The 20,377-nt window shown below is 43.2% G+C and overlaps 1 protein-coding gene across 3 annotated transcripts in view; it reads right to left on the bottom strand.

Annotated features, from left to right (window-relative positions):
• The window catches only part of CDC42 (cell division cycle 42), a 27,297-nt gene that overhangs the window by 6,358 nt on the left and 562 nt on the right, over nt 1-20,377 (bottom strand). For all 3 annotated transcript variants that reach the window (XM_019512031.1, XM_019512033.1, XM_019512032.1), the window contains exons 2-5: nt 8,235-8,376; nt 5,242-5,314; nt 2,076-2,185; nt 1,768-1,965 (exon numbers count right to left, since the gene is read on the bottom strand). In XM_019512031.1, coding sequence (XP_019367576.1) covers nt 1,768-1,965; nt 2,076-2,185; nt 5,242-5,314; nt 8,235-8,339 — 486 coding nt within the window. In that variant the 5' untranslated portion in view covers nt 8,340-8,376. The remainder of the gene's footprint in view (nt 1-1,767; nt 1,966-2,075; nt 2,186-5,241; nt 5,315-8,234; nt 8,377-20,377) is intronic.

Here is a 20,377-nt window from a genome sequence, read left to right as displayed (position 1 = left end):
TTTCCCCCCCCCCCCCAAAGTCCTACAGAAAGCCACTAGTGTTTATTAACACTTGATGAGTCTAACTGTATGCAAATAGTTCAGCTGCAAAATGGCACAGAGGAGGTTTCCAAATCTCTCTCAAAATACAGTTCTTAAACTTATATAAAACTTTTCTTCACCTAGATATCTCAAAACACTTTATTAAAATGTGTCAGCATCTTTATCTCAAGATGGGGAAAATGAAGGCAAAGAGGTGAAGTAATCTGCCCAAGATCACCCCTCAAGGGACATGTCAGACCGAATGAAACCAAGACCTTCAAATCCCAGCCTAAAGCTGTAGTCATTAAGAAACACTGACTCTCACTAGTCAATTTTTTAAACTTCACTGGGTAGGCAGGATTACCAGCGAACCTACTGGTCATGCTGTGGAGTCTCCCAGATTAGACACCTGTCAGCTCTATCATACAGAACTGTGCTTTCTGGAGATCCAAGGGCAAAGAGCTGTCCTACCAGAATCTTGGAAGGAGTCTGTGAAAAAAAGCTCCAACATAATTAGCTTGCTTTCTTACAAATCTATACATTTTAGACATAGTAGTCAAAAGAAAGAGAGGACACTGAGAAATAAAGAAGTCCTCTTCCCCTGTAAAAAGATTTATTGTGTTTCTCCTCTGTTTTAACATGTAAAAAACTGACAGAGAATGGCTTTTAACATGCATGTTCTTACTCTAGGAATTGTCAGTACTGCCATGTAAAATTTGTCTACATCTATTCAAGATAAAATAAAAGTAATAGATTGTTCTGGGGGGAAGAGGGGTCAAAAGGACCAGAAATACACTCTGTATGCTGTCCAGGTAGCACGTGGTAGAATCTGGTTTACCACAAGATTTAGGTAACTGTAACCAGCATAGTTCTGGTCCCAATGCTAACCATCACCTAGGAAAATTATATCTAAAATGTGAATAGCTTTCAAATTGCCAACTGAGAGAGGTACAACAGGAAGCATAGTTAAGTCATCCTCTGAGCAGGGGTTAGTCCCGTGGACTATGGTCTCTATCACAATACTGTGAATGCAAGTACTCTGAACATTGCCACCAAAAACACCAAGATGCAACTAAGCTAAGCTTACGGAACTGGTTTATATGAGACATACAAGAAGTAGGCAGGTCTCTGCAGAATCCAAAAAACTTAGACAGCCCCCCACCAATATGAATAGCTAATCATCGTGTCCATGGCTATGAAGAACTCTTGTCCTAAGAGTTGCCATTCTATCATGTTGTGATAATTAAACACTTCTGTAGGGAAGATGCAGGAATGCTGCTCCGTAAAATACACGGAAAGGGAAGTAGACTTTCAAACTAAGGTTCCTAGTCCTTCAAAGTGTTAATTTAGCCCTTTTAAAAGGGCATACGTTCACCTTTAAACATGCCTCCACTTTGACTACTCTTCCCACTGGTGAGCTGCACTCTCTCTCACTGCTCAGATCCTCCTTTTCCTAATTAGGCAATGAAACTACAGATCTGCCAACACTGAACAGCGGTAGGCAATACCTCAGCTACCCCTACAGTCTTAGTCACCATATGTCTGGGCTGACTCCCTGTGCTAGCACTTCCCTTTATGCCACATCTAACCCCTCATTTCTGAAAATCTGTCTGGTCATATTGTGTCAATACCACCACGTTAAAGAGGTAAGAGCTGTCTTCTATAATTAGCTGTTCTCCATGGCTGTGAAAAGAAAAAAAAGTTGTAAACACAGACAGGCAAAGCTATTTAGAGGACAGTTCTCACCTGCGTGAGTGCAGAACACTCCACATATTTGACAGCTTTCAGGTCCCGGGCCAACTTTTCAGCAGTCTCTGGAGTTATAGGCTTCTGCTTGTTCTTGGCAAGTTTCTCAATTGTTGAGGGATCATCTCTGAGATCAATCTGGGTCCCAACAAGCAGGAAAGGAGTCTTTGGACAATGATGAGTAATTTCAGGTACCCACTAAAGGAGACAAAGAACATATTGGTTATAATGTTAATACCCGACGTGATTTCACGGTTATTGCCAAAGCTGCGTACTAGCCCCATTTGGGGCAAATATGTGCAACTAACCTTTTCTTTCACATTTTCAAATGAAGAGGGAGAAACCACTGAAAAACAGACCAGAAACACATCTGTCTGTGGATAGCTGAGGGGTCGTAATCTATCATAATCTTCTTGTCCTAGAAAGGAAAAAAAAACCGAACAGGCACAGTGTTAGAAGGGGAATCCTTCAAAAGCTGCTCCAGGATGATAGCTTTTCAGTCAGACAACAATGTACCCTATTTGCATCTGTAAGGACTTACATAACCAGTCAGTATTCCACTAGAGAGACCCCATACTAAGTAACCAACCATTAAACAAATACAGCCACCACAAATGCAAATGTTAAAGAAGCCCCATATATACACTTAGTTTTCAAATACGTGACAGATGAACAAAAATCGTCTGCCCCCATTCCATGTAACGCATGTCAGCAAAACAATCTTGATTTTGTCCTTGGAATGATGCAAGCAGAACATGGGGGGTAGGATGATAAAATACCATCATCATCAACACTGCACATACTATCCACAAAAGTATCGATAATAAATGGCCTCAACTACATAACATTTCCCTCTGCCAGAATTGCCTAACTGGAACAACACAAGATTTTTTTTTTTTTTTTTTGGTAACAGGCAATAGCATCCTGGAAAACATTTAGCAAAAATCCCTGTGACTAATGCACACTTCTAACATCCAGGGCAGTCTAAAAGAGAGACTGAAAAAAGCAGCGTGAAGAGTACTCATACCATGAATGTCTTAAAGCTGCACTTGTCATAAGGTGCAGAATGAATATCTTTATAATTAGAAAACGGAAAGACTATGCAAGAGGAGAATACTGTAACAGAGACTATAGGAGGAGTAGTTAGGACTCCCTTTATTGGATCTATATCCGATGACAGCACCACCTAAAAGAAGCCCAAAGAAGGGCTGGGGTAAAGAGTACTCCAAAGAAAGCATGCAAGATTCTCTCTTTCATGACTGTGGTCCCCTCGCTGCAGGGCAATCGTGGTAGACTGTGACCACAGGGTCTGTAAATGCAGAAGCTGGATGCTTCCTCCAACTTCATTCACTACTTTTATTTTTATAATCAACCCTTGACAGTCAAGGAGCACTTACAAGTCAACTGCTTTATTCACAGGTAGCCAATTCAAAGATCTCATCTTATAAGTTCAAGAGACTTATTCTCACAAAAAGCTCCTGTTGGTTGGTAGGGCAGGGGCAAGGCCTACAGGTAGCTCTGTCATTAGAGATGCTATCAGAGCCTAACAAGAGGAAGGAAATCTTCATGTCAAATGTTTTCCATCACACTTTGCTAGAAGTCACAATATAAGCAGTGCTTGCTTGAATGATGGTCACAGTTGACAACAAGAGTTAGTTTCTCCTAATTCTGCTTCCTGCTATTATGGATGAACTCCCTCCCATAAGAGGAAACTGTCTAGTTCTAAATAAACCATTACAACTGTCAGCCTAGAACTAGCCAAAGCCTGTAATTATTCCTGCACAAGTGACAGGTGCTGACTGTGCGACTGTATTGACTAGTGCGTACTGACTTAATGAGATGAAGGGCCATTGAAAATCAGGATCCATCACTGCAAAAATATTCTGACTCCTAGAAGGCAAGCTTACATGTCTGATGTTTTAAGAATTTTTTTTAACTATGCAAGTAGAAGACTTAAAGAACTTATTTAGTCTGAAAAGTTACTGCACTCACAGATTCTGAAGTAGATGAAAGCACCTGGTTATCCCTAAACAGCAAATATATTCATCAGTCAACCAACGTGGAACTATACTTAATGGCAAAAAAAAGAGAGGGGTCTCCAAAGGCCTACTGAGAACTGAAACATGTAGGAGTTCAAACAAGGACATCAAAGTTCTTAAAACAAAACTATTTAAAGTCTCAGAGGAAGTATTTTCTATACCAATTTCAACAACTCCAAGTCTATCACATTACTCATCCCTCAAGATATCCACAGATTAATCTTACAATGTTTGTAGCATTAACAGACTGCAACATGCCTTTCCCTTAAACCAACCTAAATGCATAGAGAACTCATTTCTCCTCCAGAGTTGCTAGTGGTGCAGTAACTTAAGAGAGTCCCCACTGCTCTGAATCCCTCCTTCTCCCCTCCGAGCTCAGTGGCACATCCCCTCCTGTCCTGTTTTCCCCCTACCACCTCCCCCCACCCCTTGATGCAGGAAACCTGCCCACCGTTGCTGCTGTCCTCATCTGACTTGGGTGCACGGAGCCCCAGAGCCACTCCTGCCACACTCCAGATGGGACTATGGGGACTGGCTGTGCAGGGGAGCCAGGCTCAGTCATGGACAGTGGCAGGCAGGTTCCCCCTCCCTGCCCAATTCTTCCTGATGTTCCTTGTTAGTCTAGGAGCCAGCACAGGGAGCGAGAGCCTCCTACCACTACTGCTATCCCAGCAGCTCCTGTTCAAAATCCTGGATCAACCTACGATTGTGACCTGAAATTTGTTTTGGGTTTCACTGGCTAAACTGTTGATTTAAAACTTAGTAATTCCTCACAGCTCAATATCTATTTACAAACCAAAATAACTTTCCTCTAGTCCTCCCAAGATTTGCCTAACCTAAAGTGAGATCATAAGACTATTATCTTCTTTAAAAAAAACCTGTTTTAAAAGTACGTAGATGGGACTTAAAAAAAAAAGACTGAATTTTTTTTTAGTGGCCAAATTCCATTCTTATATACAAATAAGACCCACTCCCCTACACCCACTTAATCTAGGCAAGTCCCCAGAGAGCCACCAAAAAGCAAGGACAAAAAGCATTTGGCATTCGTTTGGTAAACAGTCTAGACACCGTTTAGAACCTCGTCAAACATCCACCAGAGAGAATACAGCCCCCTGCCCTGTGTGTGTGTGGGGCCACGCATGCATGCAGGTGCAAATGTATGGGGGCGGGGCCAGGGGGTGGTTAATGGGGAAGAAAAGGGAAACTTCTGAAGACCACTTCAAAAAAAAAAAAAGGCTGGGAAAGCAGTTACTAAACAAAGTGTGTCACTGAGAACTGTATTATGAGCACTATTAGATTTTTCCCTCTACAAGGAACTGACCAACACACAGCTTGTGTAATTAGTAGCCCAAATTCACACAACTGAATGTCGTAATGCGGTGCGATAACTGAATGTCGTAATGCGGTGCGATTACTGAAAGATGAAACTTCTCACCTGCTGTATCAAACAGGCCTAGGGTGTATGGCTCCCCACCAATCATCACTGTAACAGCATAGTTATCAAACACCTAAAGGAGAAGGGGGGGAACATTTAAATTAGTTTTCAGAGCAAGGGGAAGTCATTTCTGTCCAACACTGATCATCCTACTTACTTTGTCAGACCCCCTCAATTCGTGCCAGGATTATTAAAGCAGGCTACTGGCATACTTTCCAGATACCCGTTTACATAAAGGTCCCTGAAGCCTGCAATAGTCTAGTCAACACATGGAATGTGAAGAATTCTAGAGAATCCAATATGAAGACAAATTATAATTGAAAATTATATTGAAAATTTGTTCCAATTTGGGTAATGCCTTAGAAGTAAGGCTTTCAAGATCTTATCAAGGCTGGTTCACGTTACAGATCTGGAAATCAAATGAGAATAGAGAACCCGATTTCACTTTAACGCAAGGGGCAGGAGTAAGAGGGCAGCAAAAATAACCCTTAAGACAAACAAAGTGAGCGAAAGACACCCCACACATTTCAAGTCTCATCTCAAAATTAAAACCTTTCATTTGACCTGAAAGGAAAAAAGTTAAGAACTTTTAGCTTCATTCAAAATTAAATGTGTTATTTACCGTTATCTACAACAACAGAGGGGCAAGGGGAAGGGAGAGAGGATTTGAGAGTCTAAATGAACACTGGGTCTTCCAGAACAGTGCAGTGTAGCGTGCCTCCCTACAAGTTTCGGAGACTGTGGGCTTCATCCCTTCAGAGCATCTAGGATTTCCTGTAGACAGAGTTAGGGGAGTGAAGGTAATTTCTTAAATTATTCCTGGACTGCTACCACCTGAGCTATTTTAACATCCACGTAGGATAGGTGGAAGTGTACACAATTTATTTAAGGTTCAGTTAAATGATACAGAGCATCAACGTGACATTGTCATCAAGAAAGCGTTTTGAGGCATGTACAGGAATGAAGCCAAACCAAGAAATGAGCTGTCCAATACTATTTGTTCTTTAAGGAAAACTTTTATTATGTCAAAATCTATTATCTATAGGAAGGCTCTCAAACTCTAGAGCTGCCCTTCAAAAAACACACATCCTTCATCGGAAAGAATACAGGTTTTCACCAGCTTAATACCAGCAGGGCCAAACTCTGAAACAAGTATCACACTGATCCTTGCTCAGATGAGCCAGGGGTCTACAGAAGGGAGAGACTGGCAGCTGTGAGAGGGTTAAAACTGCAGCTTTTGCCTGAAGAGCACCGGTCAGGATTTAGCCGTGACTCAGTGTGGGGAGAAGGGTGGAAAATCTTTATTCCTTCATTCTGCCTTCCTGAAACAAAGTGAGTCTTATTCAGGGGTGCATGGTATGCAAAGAAAATACAGTGAATGCACACCCCCATCCAAAAATAGAATACAGAAAATTACTACAGAAAGGTGGGGTATTAGCAGGACTGTGTCACAAGTTTAAGTCTTGAAAAATCTCTCATCAAATAGCAGGTCTTGAGATTAATAAAATGGAGATAGCTTTGAAGCTCAGTCCAGTTCAGTTTAACTTTCCATTCTTTTCCAGTTTGCCTGTATCTGCTCTAGATGCTACAGGTCACCTTGGAACCAGTCTCTCACTCCTTCAAGTAAGAGTCCTGTTTTGAAATCGGGCTTCAGTTGACAGTGCTAATCGGGAAACTTCAATTTTAGTGCCTCTTGCTGTTATTTTGACAGATGAATTTAGTTATTGGATACCATTCTAAATGCAGGTCTTACATGTGTGCAATGTAAAAAAGGCACAAGGAGGAGAAGAGGCTGGTGAACAAGATTCCCAGTGCAACTCGCTGACACTTTACGTGTTATAAACCTGCACCCCTAGTCCCAGAAATCCTTAAGGTTTTGAAGGCCCAGAGGCTTAGGGTGCCTGCCTTTTTTACTGCTCAGTACAGCTTCAGAAGCTTATGTGCTCTTTGAATTTTCTCCAGCTAGAGACACAGTGAATAAAACTGAAGAGGTGCCAAGACAGGTACCTCTGAGGCAGTACTGTAACTAAGGGTGGGCAAGAGGGGCACTCACCTCAAGTGCCAAGGTAGGAGGGGTGCCACAATCACCCCCACCCCAGAGAGTCTGTGTCCCCAAAGAATTGCTATGCCAGGAACTCCAAAACACTTTCCAGCTGCTGTTACTTTAAGAATAACAGAGCTGAGGCAGACAGAGCACACACCACAGCAGTGGCTCATCCCATATTCCTTAGAGTTCCCACCTAGGCAAGACGACTTACCCTCCCTACCCCTCACAGGATTTGCCCCAGGTACCAGCTCAGCTTGTTATGCTACTACTGTGCGGCTTCAAAAAAATATCTCCCGTTTCCTGGCCAGTCACTTCTTTGACTGGCCCTTTATGAACAAGCCCTAAGGCTCTAAAACTTAACCCTATGCTGGTAATGCAGAGACACAACAGTGTATAGACCAAACTAGTCAAGCTTAGAACATGATCTGTTAGAAGAGCAGTTGATGCTCTAGTCTGTCCACTGACAGCTGTCCAGGAAGATCTGGGTGGGCAGCATTCCCAAAGGCACCATTTCAAGAACACTCCAATCTGGGAATGGGAAGAGACAACTTTTAAGCCATCATGTTTTCAGCCCACAGGCTCCTGCTGCTCATTCCCACTTAAAAAAGGGGAAACAGTTTGGAGTCTTACTCACAGAACCCAACTGGTTGTCAACAGACGCTCAGGTTTGGAGAGATGGCCAGCCAACAGAAACAGACAAGTTATCAAAACGGTCTCTCTCAGAAATGCACAGAAAGAGTAAAAGCAAAATACACCCTAAGCTAAGTTTGTTCACGTTTTCCAGGAGATGGCAGATACTAGTTTCAAGCAGAAATGGAAGGAAAAAGAAGCTACTCATAAAAGGTCTGGTAGGACACAAAATAAAAGGTAGATGATCAAGCTAACTACCCAGAATTTTTCCTTCCCCATACCCAAAACACAATTAGAAAGAGTCCTTTATACTCACCGTTGGTACATATTCCGATGGAAATTTGTTTGTTGTATAAGAAATTAAGAGACATGTTTTACCAACAGCACCATCACCCACGACCACACACTTAATTGTCTGCATAGCTGGAGTTGGTTAGTCTATCCAGGCCAATAAGAACCTAAGGGATTACAAAAAAAGAGAGATTAAGATCCTTGCTTGCTTTCTTTCTTACTGGAAAGCATTATGTATAATTATTACCCCAATTTTAATTAAAACATAACTAGCTTCAAATGCTGTAGCCTTCTAGCAGTCAAGATAACCAATTTATTCTTCAAACTTCATGCACGCCTCAATCCGGTCAGAAGAAAAACAAGCAAACAGCATAGACCAGGGCTCCCAAAGTGCAGGTCCCTCTGAAATGGACCTTCAGGGCCAAAGCTCTGGGAACCCCTGGTATGGACAGATAACAACTGCATCCTTATCAAAGGACACTGATACACGCTGTTACAGTGCAAATGTTGTATTGCTACAGAATCCTGCAGGTGTAAATGTGTCAGAAATGTTCCAACTTCAACTCTCCATTCACTCCAGGTCAGAGTTGAGGCAACTTAACTGAAGTGTACTGTTAGTAAGATTTATTCATTAGACGTATATCCCACAATATCCAAAAGGCTTAGAGCACTTGGCCTTCCACAGTTAAACAAAATCATCTCTCAGCAAGGTAGGCAATTACTCTTTTCTGAAGTAGTTTTATATCCACTGTTTAGCTACTTATTTTACCATCTAATTGCTACTGATCAAACTGCAAGTTAAGCTTATCTACCAAAAGACAAGCCAAACACTCTCATAAATCCAAGCATACTGCGTTTCCTCCTGCTCCTCTCCCTCATCCATGTCATCCCCAGCTTGGCAGCACCGCTGAGAATCCGCAAGAAGGAAGTTAACTGCTGTAATTCCTAGCATGTCTATTAAGAAAACAACTACTACCGGTGTATAGGGTTAGATACCAATTCCAGTTGCAGTCTTTGTTACAGTTTTTTGCAGAGTGCTAAAGACAAGGTTTTTTCAACTTAATATTGCATGACTGTGTACCCGGGTGTCCTGTATTAAACAAGTATAAGAAAGTAAGTACTAGATTAAAAATAAAAACATTCAGTGAATTGCTTAACCCTTTCGGTGCATTTTCCAAGGAGTCTTAATGGAAAAATACTTAAGACAAGCAAGTGTACAAACAATAGAAGCACGAGTTCTGAATATGAATGTAGCTTTTTTATGGTATGCACATTAATGCCCGACCAACTCACCTAGCTGGACTACTGAGCTAACAAGATTTTAAAAACTGCACTTAAGAATAGCTCATCTTGAATGTTAAGTAACAACCTGAATTTCCCAGGGTCGGTGGGAAATACTGTGCAGCTGAAATTCCATAGGGATTACATTCCCCAGAAGTCATGTTCCCTAGAGAGATCACAAAATTCATGAGAAGCCACTGGCTTTATACATTCCAGTGACTCAACACACTTAGTCTAAATGGCACAAGCCTCACATCCTGGGCTAGGCTAACCCCAGTGAAGTCAGTGCTAAAACTCCCACTGATTTCACTATTACCTGGATGCCACTCCACCTACATGCCATTGCAAGTGTCTTGTTGCCAAAGCACTGACGAGCACTTGGAGACTCACGTCCAAGCTCTAACTCTATCACACGGCACAAGTCGCTCGATCTCTCAGTTCCACGTCACTACAGTAAATAGATGAGGACACAACTATAGTTCAAACTGGGGCAGGGGGATGGGGGACACTTGGCACTAGTCACTTTTCAAAAGTACAGTAAACCTTTTTAAAAATATATTTAACTAACTGCTTCTCAAAATTATGCCCTATAAAAATTCAGCAGTTATTCTCAGGATGCACAAGAAGCGTTTTAGTTAAACCCTTTTCTGTATAAAGTCCAAGCAGGATGAACAGAGAATGCATGTCTAAACAAACCATTTCTAGCTAAAGGCACCCATTGAAATGTTATGCTCTGGTCAACATTTCAAAGCAAGATAATTGTTAACAAGGTGGAACAAGCCATTTTCCCTTTGCCTTTGAAAACAACTGCATACTTCTGCAGCAGTTGTTGGAGAAAGATCTCAGTTTTCAGAAAAAATAATTCTCAACAGCAGTTAAAAAGTAGTACCTTCAATACCTATCGCAGTCGTTTCTCCTGTGCCTCAGTCATGGGTCAGCAACAACTAAAACAACTTTAAATCTTACTGAGAAAGTATCTTACCACCATGACCTAAAGCAGTATCTGCTATTTCCTGTACTGATGACACTGCCATTTATACAGCTCTTTTCACCTAAGTGCAGCCCTTTACTCTATCTACCATGCCTACATAAATCCTTCACAATCGCAGTCCCCCAATCTGTACTATACATCAACATCATCATCTTTTGATGAAAGAACAAGAGGTAATTTCATTTTTTATCACTATTTTAAAAAGAGACTAAGTGTAATCAATAGTCTCATCTGAAACCTGCCTCTCCTTTCCACTCAGAAAGCAATTAATACTTCTAAAAATGAAATTAATTTCTCCAACCACAGCCACTAATATGGCCACCTGATGTTGATTTCATACAACATTGACGTTAAGTGCTTATGGACTGTTAAAATAAAGATTGCTAGCACAAATGCTAGATAGATAGCTAGATAACCTGGTAGAGCATCAGGTCCAACCCCCTGCACCAGGCAGGAAAGAACGCTGGGGTTAGGTAACCCCAGACAGATCCCTGTCTAAATCTCCTCTTGACCACCTCCCTTGGGAGCCCATTCCACATTTTGGCAACCCTTACTGCAAACAGTTTCTTCCTTATGTCCAATCTAAATCTGTTTTCTTCAGTTTGTGGCCATTATTTCTGGTAACCCTGTGAGGCACCCTGGCAAACAGAGTGTTCCCTATTCCCTGCTGGCCCCCCGATGAGTTTGTACGCAGCCACAAGATTGCCTCTCAGCCTTCTCTTGTGGAGGCTGAAGAGATTCAGATCCCTCAGTCTGTCTTCTTAGGGTCTTACCTGCAGGCCCTCAACCATATGAGTAGCCCCTCTCAGAACCCTCTCAGTTATCCACATCCCTCTAGAAGCGCTGCGCCCAAAACTGGATGCAGTACTCCATCTGTAGCCTCACCCACGCCACATGGAAGGGAATTATCACTTCCCCAGCCCTGCTCAAGATGCTCCTGCTGATGCAAGAAAGAGTGCAGTTAGCCTTGCTTATGGCAAAAATGAACATGAGTCCCCAGTGCGATGAGGCATCAACCAGGACTCTCTTTCCACTGTTGTGGTTCTCAGACTGCCTCCCCCCCGCCCCAGTCTGTAGGTGTGTTGGAGATTCTCTCCCCAGGTACAGCACCTTGCATTTATCCTTGTTGAACTGCATCCTATTCTGATTTGCCCACTTCCCCAGTCTGTCCAAATCTGCCTGAATTCGCTCCCTGCCTTCCAGTGTGCTTACTATGCCCCATAGTTTAGTGTCATCTGCACATTTGGACAAGGTGCTTTCAACACCTTCATCCAAATCGTTGATGAAGATATTAAACAGTACTGGTCCAAGGACAGAGCCTTGGGAGACACCACTGCCCACATGCCTCCAGGGAGAAACCGCCCCATCCACCACCACTCTCTGGGTACACCCCATAAGCCAGTTTTTCACCCACCTGTGAAAAAAATCCATATCACAGCTACTCAGTTTACTCGTAAGAATTGGGTGTGACAGTGTCAAAATTCTTTTTAAAATCCAGGTACATGATATCTACTTCCTCCCCTGCATCTAAGCACTATGTGACCTGGTCATAAAGAGAGACCAGGTTAGTCAGGCAGGATCTGCCTGCTATAAACCCATGCTGGTTGCCCCTCACCATTGTGTTACCCACTGGTCCCCTGCAAATGTGATCCTTTACGATTTTTTCTAAGGTTTTGCCGAGAACAGAGGTGAGGCTAACAGGCCTATAATTACCTGGGTCCTCCTTCCTCCCCTTCTTAAAGATAGGGACCACACTGGCCCTTTTCCAGTCCTCTGGGACCTGTCCCGAATGCCACAAGTGCTCAAACAGCTGCGCTGTTTTATCTTTTGCTCATGGCTATTTACCTACCTGTCTCTATCCTCCTTGTAGCAGGTTTGTCTAACCCATATGTCTCCTATTTAAGTGATGGTCATGTGGAACTTTGTCAAAAGGCCTGCCAAAATCTGGATACACTATATCCATAGCACTCCCTTTATCCACCCAACTAGTTATCATGTCAAAGAAGACGATCAAGTTTGCCCCACATGCTGACTGCTCTTTGATCACCCTTTCCTTCTCTAGATGCTTGCAGAGGGACTTCCTTAGGATATGCTCCAGCAACTACCTGGGCACAGAGGTGAGGCTAACTGGTCTATAGCTCCCCAGCCCTCTCTTTTGCCACAACTTTGTAAAATATGATTGCCAAGGGCTCAGATCTCCTCTGCCAACTCCTTCAGTACCCTAGGATGAAGTTCATCAGGCCCCGCAAACCTAAATTCATTCAAATCCTCAAAAACTCTGACCGTTACTTCTGTTAGCACATTTCTCAGCGTGTCCCCTTCCCTAACAAAATAATCCTTTTAGCTGTCTGGTTGCATCCTACTCTGTGAAGACTGGGGCATAGTAGCTGTTGAACAGCTCTGCTCTCTTTGCACGTTCTGTATATTGAGCCCACAGCTTCCCTGGTTGTTCTTTTCTAGCCAAGATATTTACAGAGCTTCTTGTTGTCCTTAACTTGCCTTGCCGGGTAAAGTTCGCTTTTTATCTTTGCCTTCCTGATTTTGTCTCTGCAAGTTCTTGCCATTTGCTGGTATGCTTCCTGGGTGAGTCACCCATCTTTCTGTAGCTTGTATGCTTTTCTTATGCATTCAAGGCATCCTAGAAGCTCTTTGTGCAGCCACATTGGTCTCTTGCCGCTCTTCTTGCCTTTCCATCATGTCAGATGAGCTTTTTGTTGGGCTTCCAATCCTGTGCTCTTTTGAAGCTTCCCTGGGCACTTTCTTCCTTCTGCCCGTCCTCCCATGGCACCACGCCTACCATTTCTACTCTCCTTAAGTCGGCTGAAATCCATCTTTTTGCGGACTCGTATGTTTAAGTTTAAACGTCTTGTTTTTAGGTTAAAAACATACACATCTTTAGCCAGGAAGCTGAGCTGTCAAATTTGACTACATATCCTGTCTTAGTTTCCTGTTGAGAGACAGCTGCATCACAGCTTCCTCTTTTAATGCAGTACTGCTGCTGCCATTTCACTGCTTGAGTTAAAAGATTGCTACAGATAAGTCACCAGCAGGCAGTTAAGAACCTATTTCATCAAGCTCTTTAAAATACTAGATTTCATTTGCTACCTTTTTGTCTTAGAACTTTCATCAACCACTTCATTTCACATGTATAATAACGAAGTTACAAATTACTTAGGGAAAATATTTGCTGAGCGAGGCACCTTGCTTGCTGACAGTTTGCTATTTAATAAATTTAAAAAACCTCGTCTTCTGCAGAAAAAGGCAAAACTGCTTTTGAAAAGTGGTTTAAAAAAAACAAGTGATTTCACAAACAAATTAGACCATTCATTTCACTCCTCCAGGCAACGGGCCAAACAGGGCTCACAATGCAGGGAATCATGGGACACAACAGAATCCCACATATTCCAGTGCTGCTCACACTAACCTTACGCACTTTGACAATAGCTTGAAATATATGCAGCTGAAGGCTGAATCTACTAAACATGCATGCTTTTCAGAAGCATATCAGGATCACACATTGATATAAATACAACACTGCGTCTCTAAAACAAGGCCTTCCCCCTAGCAACAGGAGCCATGAGGAAGTCACAGCCAGCCCCGAGAAAGCACCGAGCCTGCATAGTGAGTGACGTTGTGGATGCCATGCATCCGACTTTCAACCAGGGGATTAAGTCTACCTACGCTACATGACCACTTCTTAAGTCCTCGATCGTAGAAATGTCAATGCTTTTACTGCTCTCTACAACTGGGCAGTGACCGTAAGAGACTAATAATATTCCCACATGTAGCAGGAGCAGTGCCTGTATTGTTCCCCTCCTGCAGGCCACAAGCGGTCCCAAGTACCGGCTTCACCTCTCAAGGCCTTCAACCTCTGTGAACTTCGGATCTCCTGCAAGGAGTTCTGAGACTGTCAATTAAACCTGTGCTAAGGGATGCTGATGATGTTTACCCCTGCATCTCATTCTGAAGGACAGCAAAGGGTCACATCAACTAGGACTGCAGGACACCTGTAACAAGTTAAAACTCTTGGATGAAAAGCCGGTAGCTCACACCAACTCCAAGCAACAAAGCGACACAAGAGGCAAGAGGAAATTCTTTCAAGACCAGGTTCAGTTCTCTCTCAAACTGATGACATAAAGAATCCCTTAGAGTGGTTCAAAGCTTAAGGATTCTCTTTGATTTCTTGTTAAGTATGAATAACAAGGTAGCCTTAATTTCTAAAAACGCCTGCCACCTCCACTTTGCTAAGCACCTGACCCTTTCTCCTGTGTCTGACTCCAGAGACCAAATATGAATATGGGCACCATCACAGAAGGGCTGACCCCTTCCAAGACGGGGCATATCACTTGGACCAGAATAAAGTCCCCAAGGGCTGAAAGCAAAACCATCTACTGAAGGGGACCAGTTGCGAGTCTGGTCATTTTTACAGCAGGATGAGATGGCTCACCACTCAGAGAAAGCTTTTCTGCCGTGACACTGACGATTCAGATGCTTTGCTATCAATTTTATGAGAAAGGTATTTAAACAAATGGTAGTGCAGTGTAAAGCTCTGAGATGAAATCATACCATGCATTAATATAGTCACTTCTCAAAACATGTTTCCTTATGACAGGGGAGGTCAGCCTACAGCACACATGCCACAAATGACATGGGCAGCCTCGGTGCATGGCACACTATAGAGCAGGCAAGGGCAAGGAGCAGGAAGTAAAGCATCAGAGTGGGGAGGGGAAGGAAACTGGAGTGACACTCTGGGACAGCAGCTGTAAGGGGAGAAACAGCCTAAATTAATCCAACATTCAGATGGGCTGAAGAAGGTAGCAATACTCCAAGATCTGCTTACAAATCACAAAAAAGAGCTGCCCCTCACAATAAGCTGAGCTTTGCGCTCCTTCCAATGGATTTGACAGTACAGGAACAGCTAACCTAAGGTTTGTTACAGTTTTGTATGCAGAATCAGTATTTTGAAATTAGTGAATATTTTCAGCCCTGCTAATTCAAACTACCTTACAACAAATTTGAACATCATTTTCCCATTAGAGTCACTTCTGGACAGAGGCCAAGCACTAAACTTACAAGCAACTTACATTTAAAAAAAGTATTAGTAGTCTGTCAGTCAACATGAACAATCTTAATTACTGTCTGTAATAATAACATAACTTCTATTTTGCATGGTCCTTTTCAAATACTTGTCTACAGTAGATGTAAGACAGCGCTGAGTGCTTTCAAGAGAAGGCAATATTGAGGAGAGGGGATTTTAAGAATGTCTCTCCACTAATTTACAATCTGGTCAACATTTAGGGAAAAAATAGTTAACAGAATGCATCGAAGTAACTACGTCCGACTTATTAAACAGTATGTTCACCAGTTCTGATTCCCAAATATACTACAGTTTCCTAAGCTAGTTTGTTACCAACTGGCTGCATGAGTCTCTCAACCTAATGTATGTCAGTAAACTCCTGAGTTAACAGTGATCGTTAGTAACCAGGACAGACAATTAAGTTTTGTCCATGGCATACTGTTGGACTACTCGCTGGTACTGGCTCAATATACATTTGTGTACAGTAACATACCAGAGCACACTCCCAGTGGAGTTTTGTGCATACGTCCTGTGGATTTTCTACCCCTTCCAAGACAGTCATGTATTTTTGAAGGTAAATGAGGATTCTTATTTAAAACAGTAGAAATTATATTTGTCCAACCGGTCAGATAGGGGACTTATGAGGTTTCATTAAACACAATGGGAAGAAAAAAGGCAGCATATAAGACTTCCTAAAATTAGATTCTCTTAAGTTACTTGCTTTTGACTGTAAATATAGTTTAGGTACTTAGAAGCCTAGCCAAAACCAGACTTAAAACGCAGGGAGGTTGCTGTACTTACAGCCTAATCACAGAAAGGAAGTAAAGCAATTGGAAACCACACCTCCTTTGTGCAACATGAGGTGGAAAACATTCACCACCCTGATGATCATGGAGAAGCATGCATGGTTAGTGATATCTCAGGAACACATGTAAGCAGAAGCCACTCTGAAGAAATAAGAAGTACCTCTCTGAACCACTTACATACCACTTTGCGCTACCTTCTGCCTAAAAGCCGGGAAGAAAGAGAGACAGAGATCTTACCACTCTAGATTTCTTGCTGTGACACCCTGTGTTCATGAGTATAAACCACTGTACAAGACATTTTCAGAAGAAAGGAAAGGTGTAGCCTTTAATTCCCCATTTGCCTTACTTTGCTACTCATTTTTGGGGGTGGTCATTTATATTGCAAGTTTCTTGTGGCACGGGTCTTGCCCATCCCTCATTCTGTCTATATAATATATAAAATGAACACCACTATTACTAGATTTAGTTACAACAGCGTGCTTTCATAGAGACAAGGGGCCGGCTGGGCTCAGATGGGGCCCCTGCAGTTATTCTACTACAGATGGATGTTTCAGGAAAGACATGCTATTAGTTTTGTGGTCTTTTCACTACCCAACTGAAGATACTGTGCAAAAGCGAGAGACAGAAAGAGGTGATCAGTTGTTAATGGCATAGCTTAATAACCTAAAGTGAATATTACCAGAACATCCAAAAATCCAGAAATACCGGATTTAACACATCTGCATGCCTGCTCTAAATTTAAAAGGGAAAAAAAAGAGAGAGAGAGATTGGGATAACCAAATTATTTTTAACTCATCTCTTTTCACCCAGAAGATAGACAGTCACGATTATTTGGCTAAGGAAGTACACGTTCAACAGTAATTTGAGGTTTTAAATTACTTCAATTAAAAGAAGGAATTAGTAAGAGTCAGAAAAGCAGAAGTCCAAACCCAACATGAAATACTACCAGCGCTGCTAACATCCCTAAGGCTTCATTTAAGGAACACAGGTAGGTTTGGATTTGTTTCTTTCATTCAACAACTCAAACTACAGAATGTTTAAACAAAACCCTAAGACTCTCTACACTTTAAACTAGTGTTCACTTTTCCCAGCCCATTGTTATATGTCAGACATTTATCCACACACCACTCCAGTCAAGTAGTGGAGAACCCCGAACACGCAGGTCGCCTAGAATTCTGTACCAAATTTTAACCCTATAAACCTAATGATATTTTTGCCAGACTGTAAAGCTAATAGGCCTGTGCAAAGTGGCTAGTATTTACTCCGGATATAGCCGATTCGGGGGACAGCGAATCGATTTGGTGGTTCGAATCAATTCTGCTGAATCTGATTCGGAGGTTCGGCTGCTGACGAATCACACAGGCATCCCATTCCCTGCCTGCTCTCAATGGCTGCCTCACCTGTCCCGGCTCCGGCTCTTTGAAGAAAAAACCAAAAAAGCCTGCACTCACCTGCGCTGCATGGGGGGCTCTGCCACAAGCCTTGAGAAGCCCCAAGGCAGCTGTAGCAGCTTCTGAGTGCGGGGGTGGGGGGGGTGTTGGTTTTTTTTCAAAGGGTTGAGAGCTGGGGTGGGCAGGGCAGTTTTGGTACTAGTTTAGTTTTGGTACTAGAAAGGACTTTCTAATAGACACAAAGGAGCTTCCATGCTGAATTAGACCAGTGATCTATTTACTACTGTAACTGAAAAAGAATGACCTAGTGTTAGACATCTGACAGGAAGCAGCAAGATACTCAGAAATGAAAATCTGCACTTATATGTTCCCATTTGAGAGGGGAAGGAGTTCCCTCTTAGCTTTAAAATCCATTCCCTTTCAATTTACCATTGCTCTTGTAACAGAGATAACAAGACAATAAACCCCCTCCCCCAATTAACCAACTTTTAACATTCATTAATTGCATGTGCATATCTCCTCATTCATCTCCCAACCTACTCTCAGTCAGAACTCCTTCCACTCCTATGCCTTTAATTTAGCACAGAGAGTATTTTAAAGTAGCCTGCTAGTCATATTCAGTGCAAATTATTTCAATGCTCAGTAAATCAAAACTATTTCATGTTTAGAGCCCTAATTTAGATTTTCTACTTCAGAAATGTTGGAAAGACTGCAGGAAACCTGTATTAGCAATGAAAACCTAATTTAATTTCCTGGAACAAGCAATAATTTTATAGCATTTTTTGTTTCAGTTTATCAGCCATGCACCTAGTCTCAAGATTATCAGCTTAAGCGTGAGCAGCCACATACAAAGACACTACATATACGTACATCTGTCTTACCTGGTAAAATTTTGACATAAAGTTACCCACTCTTTGCTACAACCATTTTGTTCAATTAGTCCTTATGGCAGGAGTGAGCAAAATGCAGCCTGGGGGCCGGATGCCATTCTATCTGGCCCGCAGGCCCCCTAAAATATTTAGAAAATTAATATTAATCTGCCCTGGGCTGCCTGTCGTGCGGTCCTCAATGGCTTGCTGAAACTCAGTAAGTGGCCCTCTGCCCAAAATAATTGCCCGCCCCTACTTTATGGAGACATATGGTGATCTTTACATAAGGGTAATACTGGAAATACTAAGTGACTGGTTTGGACAGACAGAACCACTTCTATGCTTGTTAGTAACAACAGTCTTACCCATACACGATCATTTTCGCAAAAAATTGATTCGTCTGCCAATTTTCCTTTCAGAACATGCCGCCCTTTTAAAGGAGAGATAATGGGGAACTTTAAATGCGCCATCCATTTCAGCTGCTTAAGTCCCCAGGCTGAAATGTTATTACCGCAAAAATATTTGATTGTTTTTCTTTAATCTTGTATTGATGACAATAGGCAAACAAAGGTTCAATATCCCAAGTCATTCTGTAAACACATGAGAAACCGACCCAACCCTCGAACCCCATTTCAATTCCGGGTACCTCAGGTCATGTCAAGCAGCGAAACGGAGAGCGCATCTCGTTCTGCTTGAAGCAAGCCATGTCTATAGACAAGCCTGGGACTAAGGGACTCAATCAGAAATTGCCAAGCTGAACCTCTCCTGACCGCACGGCTGTCAACCAACAGAACTTCCTGTGATGCTTCTCTCTGCCTCCGATTCCCAGCTGGCCTCAATGCCAATAGAGACAAGATAACGAAGCACTGGACCAGGCTGCCCACAGAGGTGGTGGAGTCTCCATCCTTGCAGGTTTTTAAGACCTGGCTTGACAAAGCCTTGTCTGAGATGATGTAGTTGGGGCTGGTCCTGCTTGGAGCAGGGGGCTGGACTAGATGTGACCTCCTGAGGTCCCTTCCACCCTCGCTGTCTACATTTCTAACATAGCAAGACGTCTCCCACCATCTTGTCAGTATCGGACATGGGAAGGTTTCATAAGCCGACCTTCTCCAACACTGGCGAGTCTCGCCTATGCTGTCCTTCCCACGGCTGGGGCTATCAACGCCAAGTTAGTCAGCCCACTAGATGCAGGCATCGCCCGAGTTGCTAAATGCGCCCTTTCGACATGAAAGGGGAGACAGCTCGTACCGCCGGCGTTTCTGTTCACCGCTCACAAAACACCCGACACCCAAAAGGTGCAGGAGGGACTCGTGTCATCTCCCACCCTATCCTCAAAGTAACCCCGAACCCTGCCTAGTCCCATCGCGACTGTGGAAACAGTGCAGAGAATTAAAAAATTAAGCTATGAGTTCAGAGCACAGGCGTGGGCACATGCCCGAGAACACGACTCTGCGCTCACAACCTCGAGCCCCTGAAGCGTGCCCCGAGAGCGCGGCGCTTGGGGAGGGGAACGCTCGGAGCAGCCCATGCGCCGCACGGGGACGGGCCGAGCCGAGGAACCGGGGACGCTCCAGGCTGACAGTGAGGCGGCTCAGGGGCCGGGTGGCTGCAGCCGAGGCGCGCAGCGCGGGCTCCCGTTAAACAGCAACGTCTGGTCTGGGGGGAGGGAGGGGGAAGGGGGCTTACAGACGAGCTGGGGGTGGCCGTGAAGACGTGTCAGCGCGGGGCTCGGAGCGCTCGCAGCACGGAGGGG

The sequence above is a fragment of the Gavialis gangeticus genome, unplaced genomic scaffold (genome assembly GCF_001723915.1).
Source record: "Gavialis gangeticus isolate Ggan-Ray unplaced genomic scaffold, GavGan_comp1, whole genome shotgun sequence".
Lineage (NCBI taxonomy): Eukaryota > Metazoa > Chordata > Crocodylia > Gavialidae > Gavialis > Gavialis gangeticus.
Note: the sequence above shows the minus strand (reverse complement) of the source record. Positions and strands in the feature narration are given on the sequence as shown.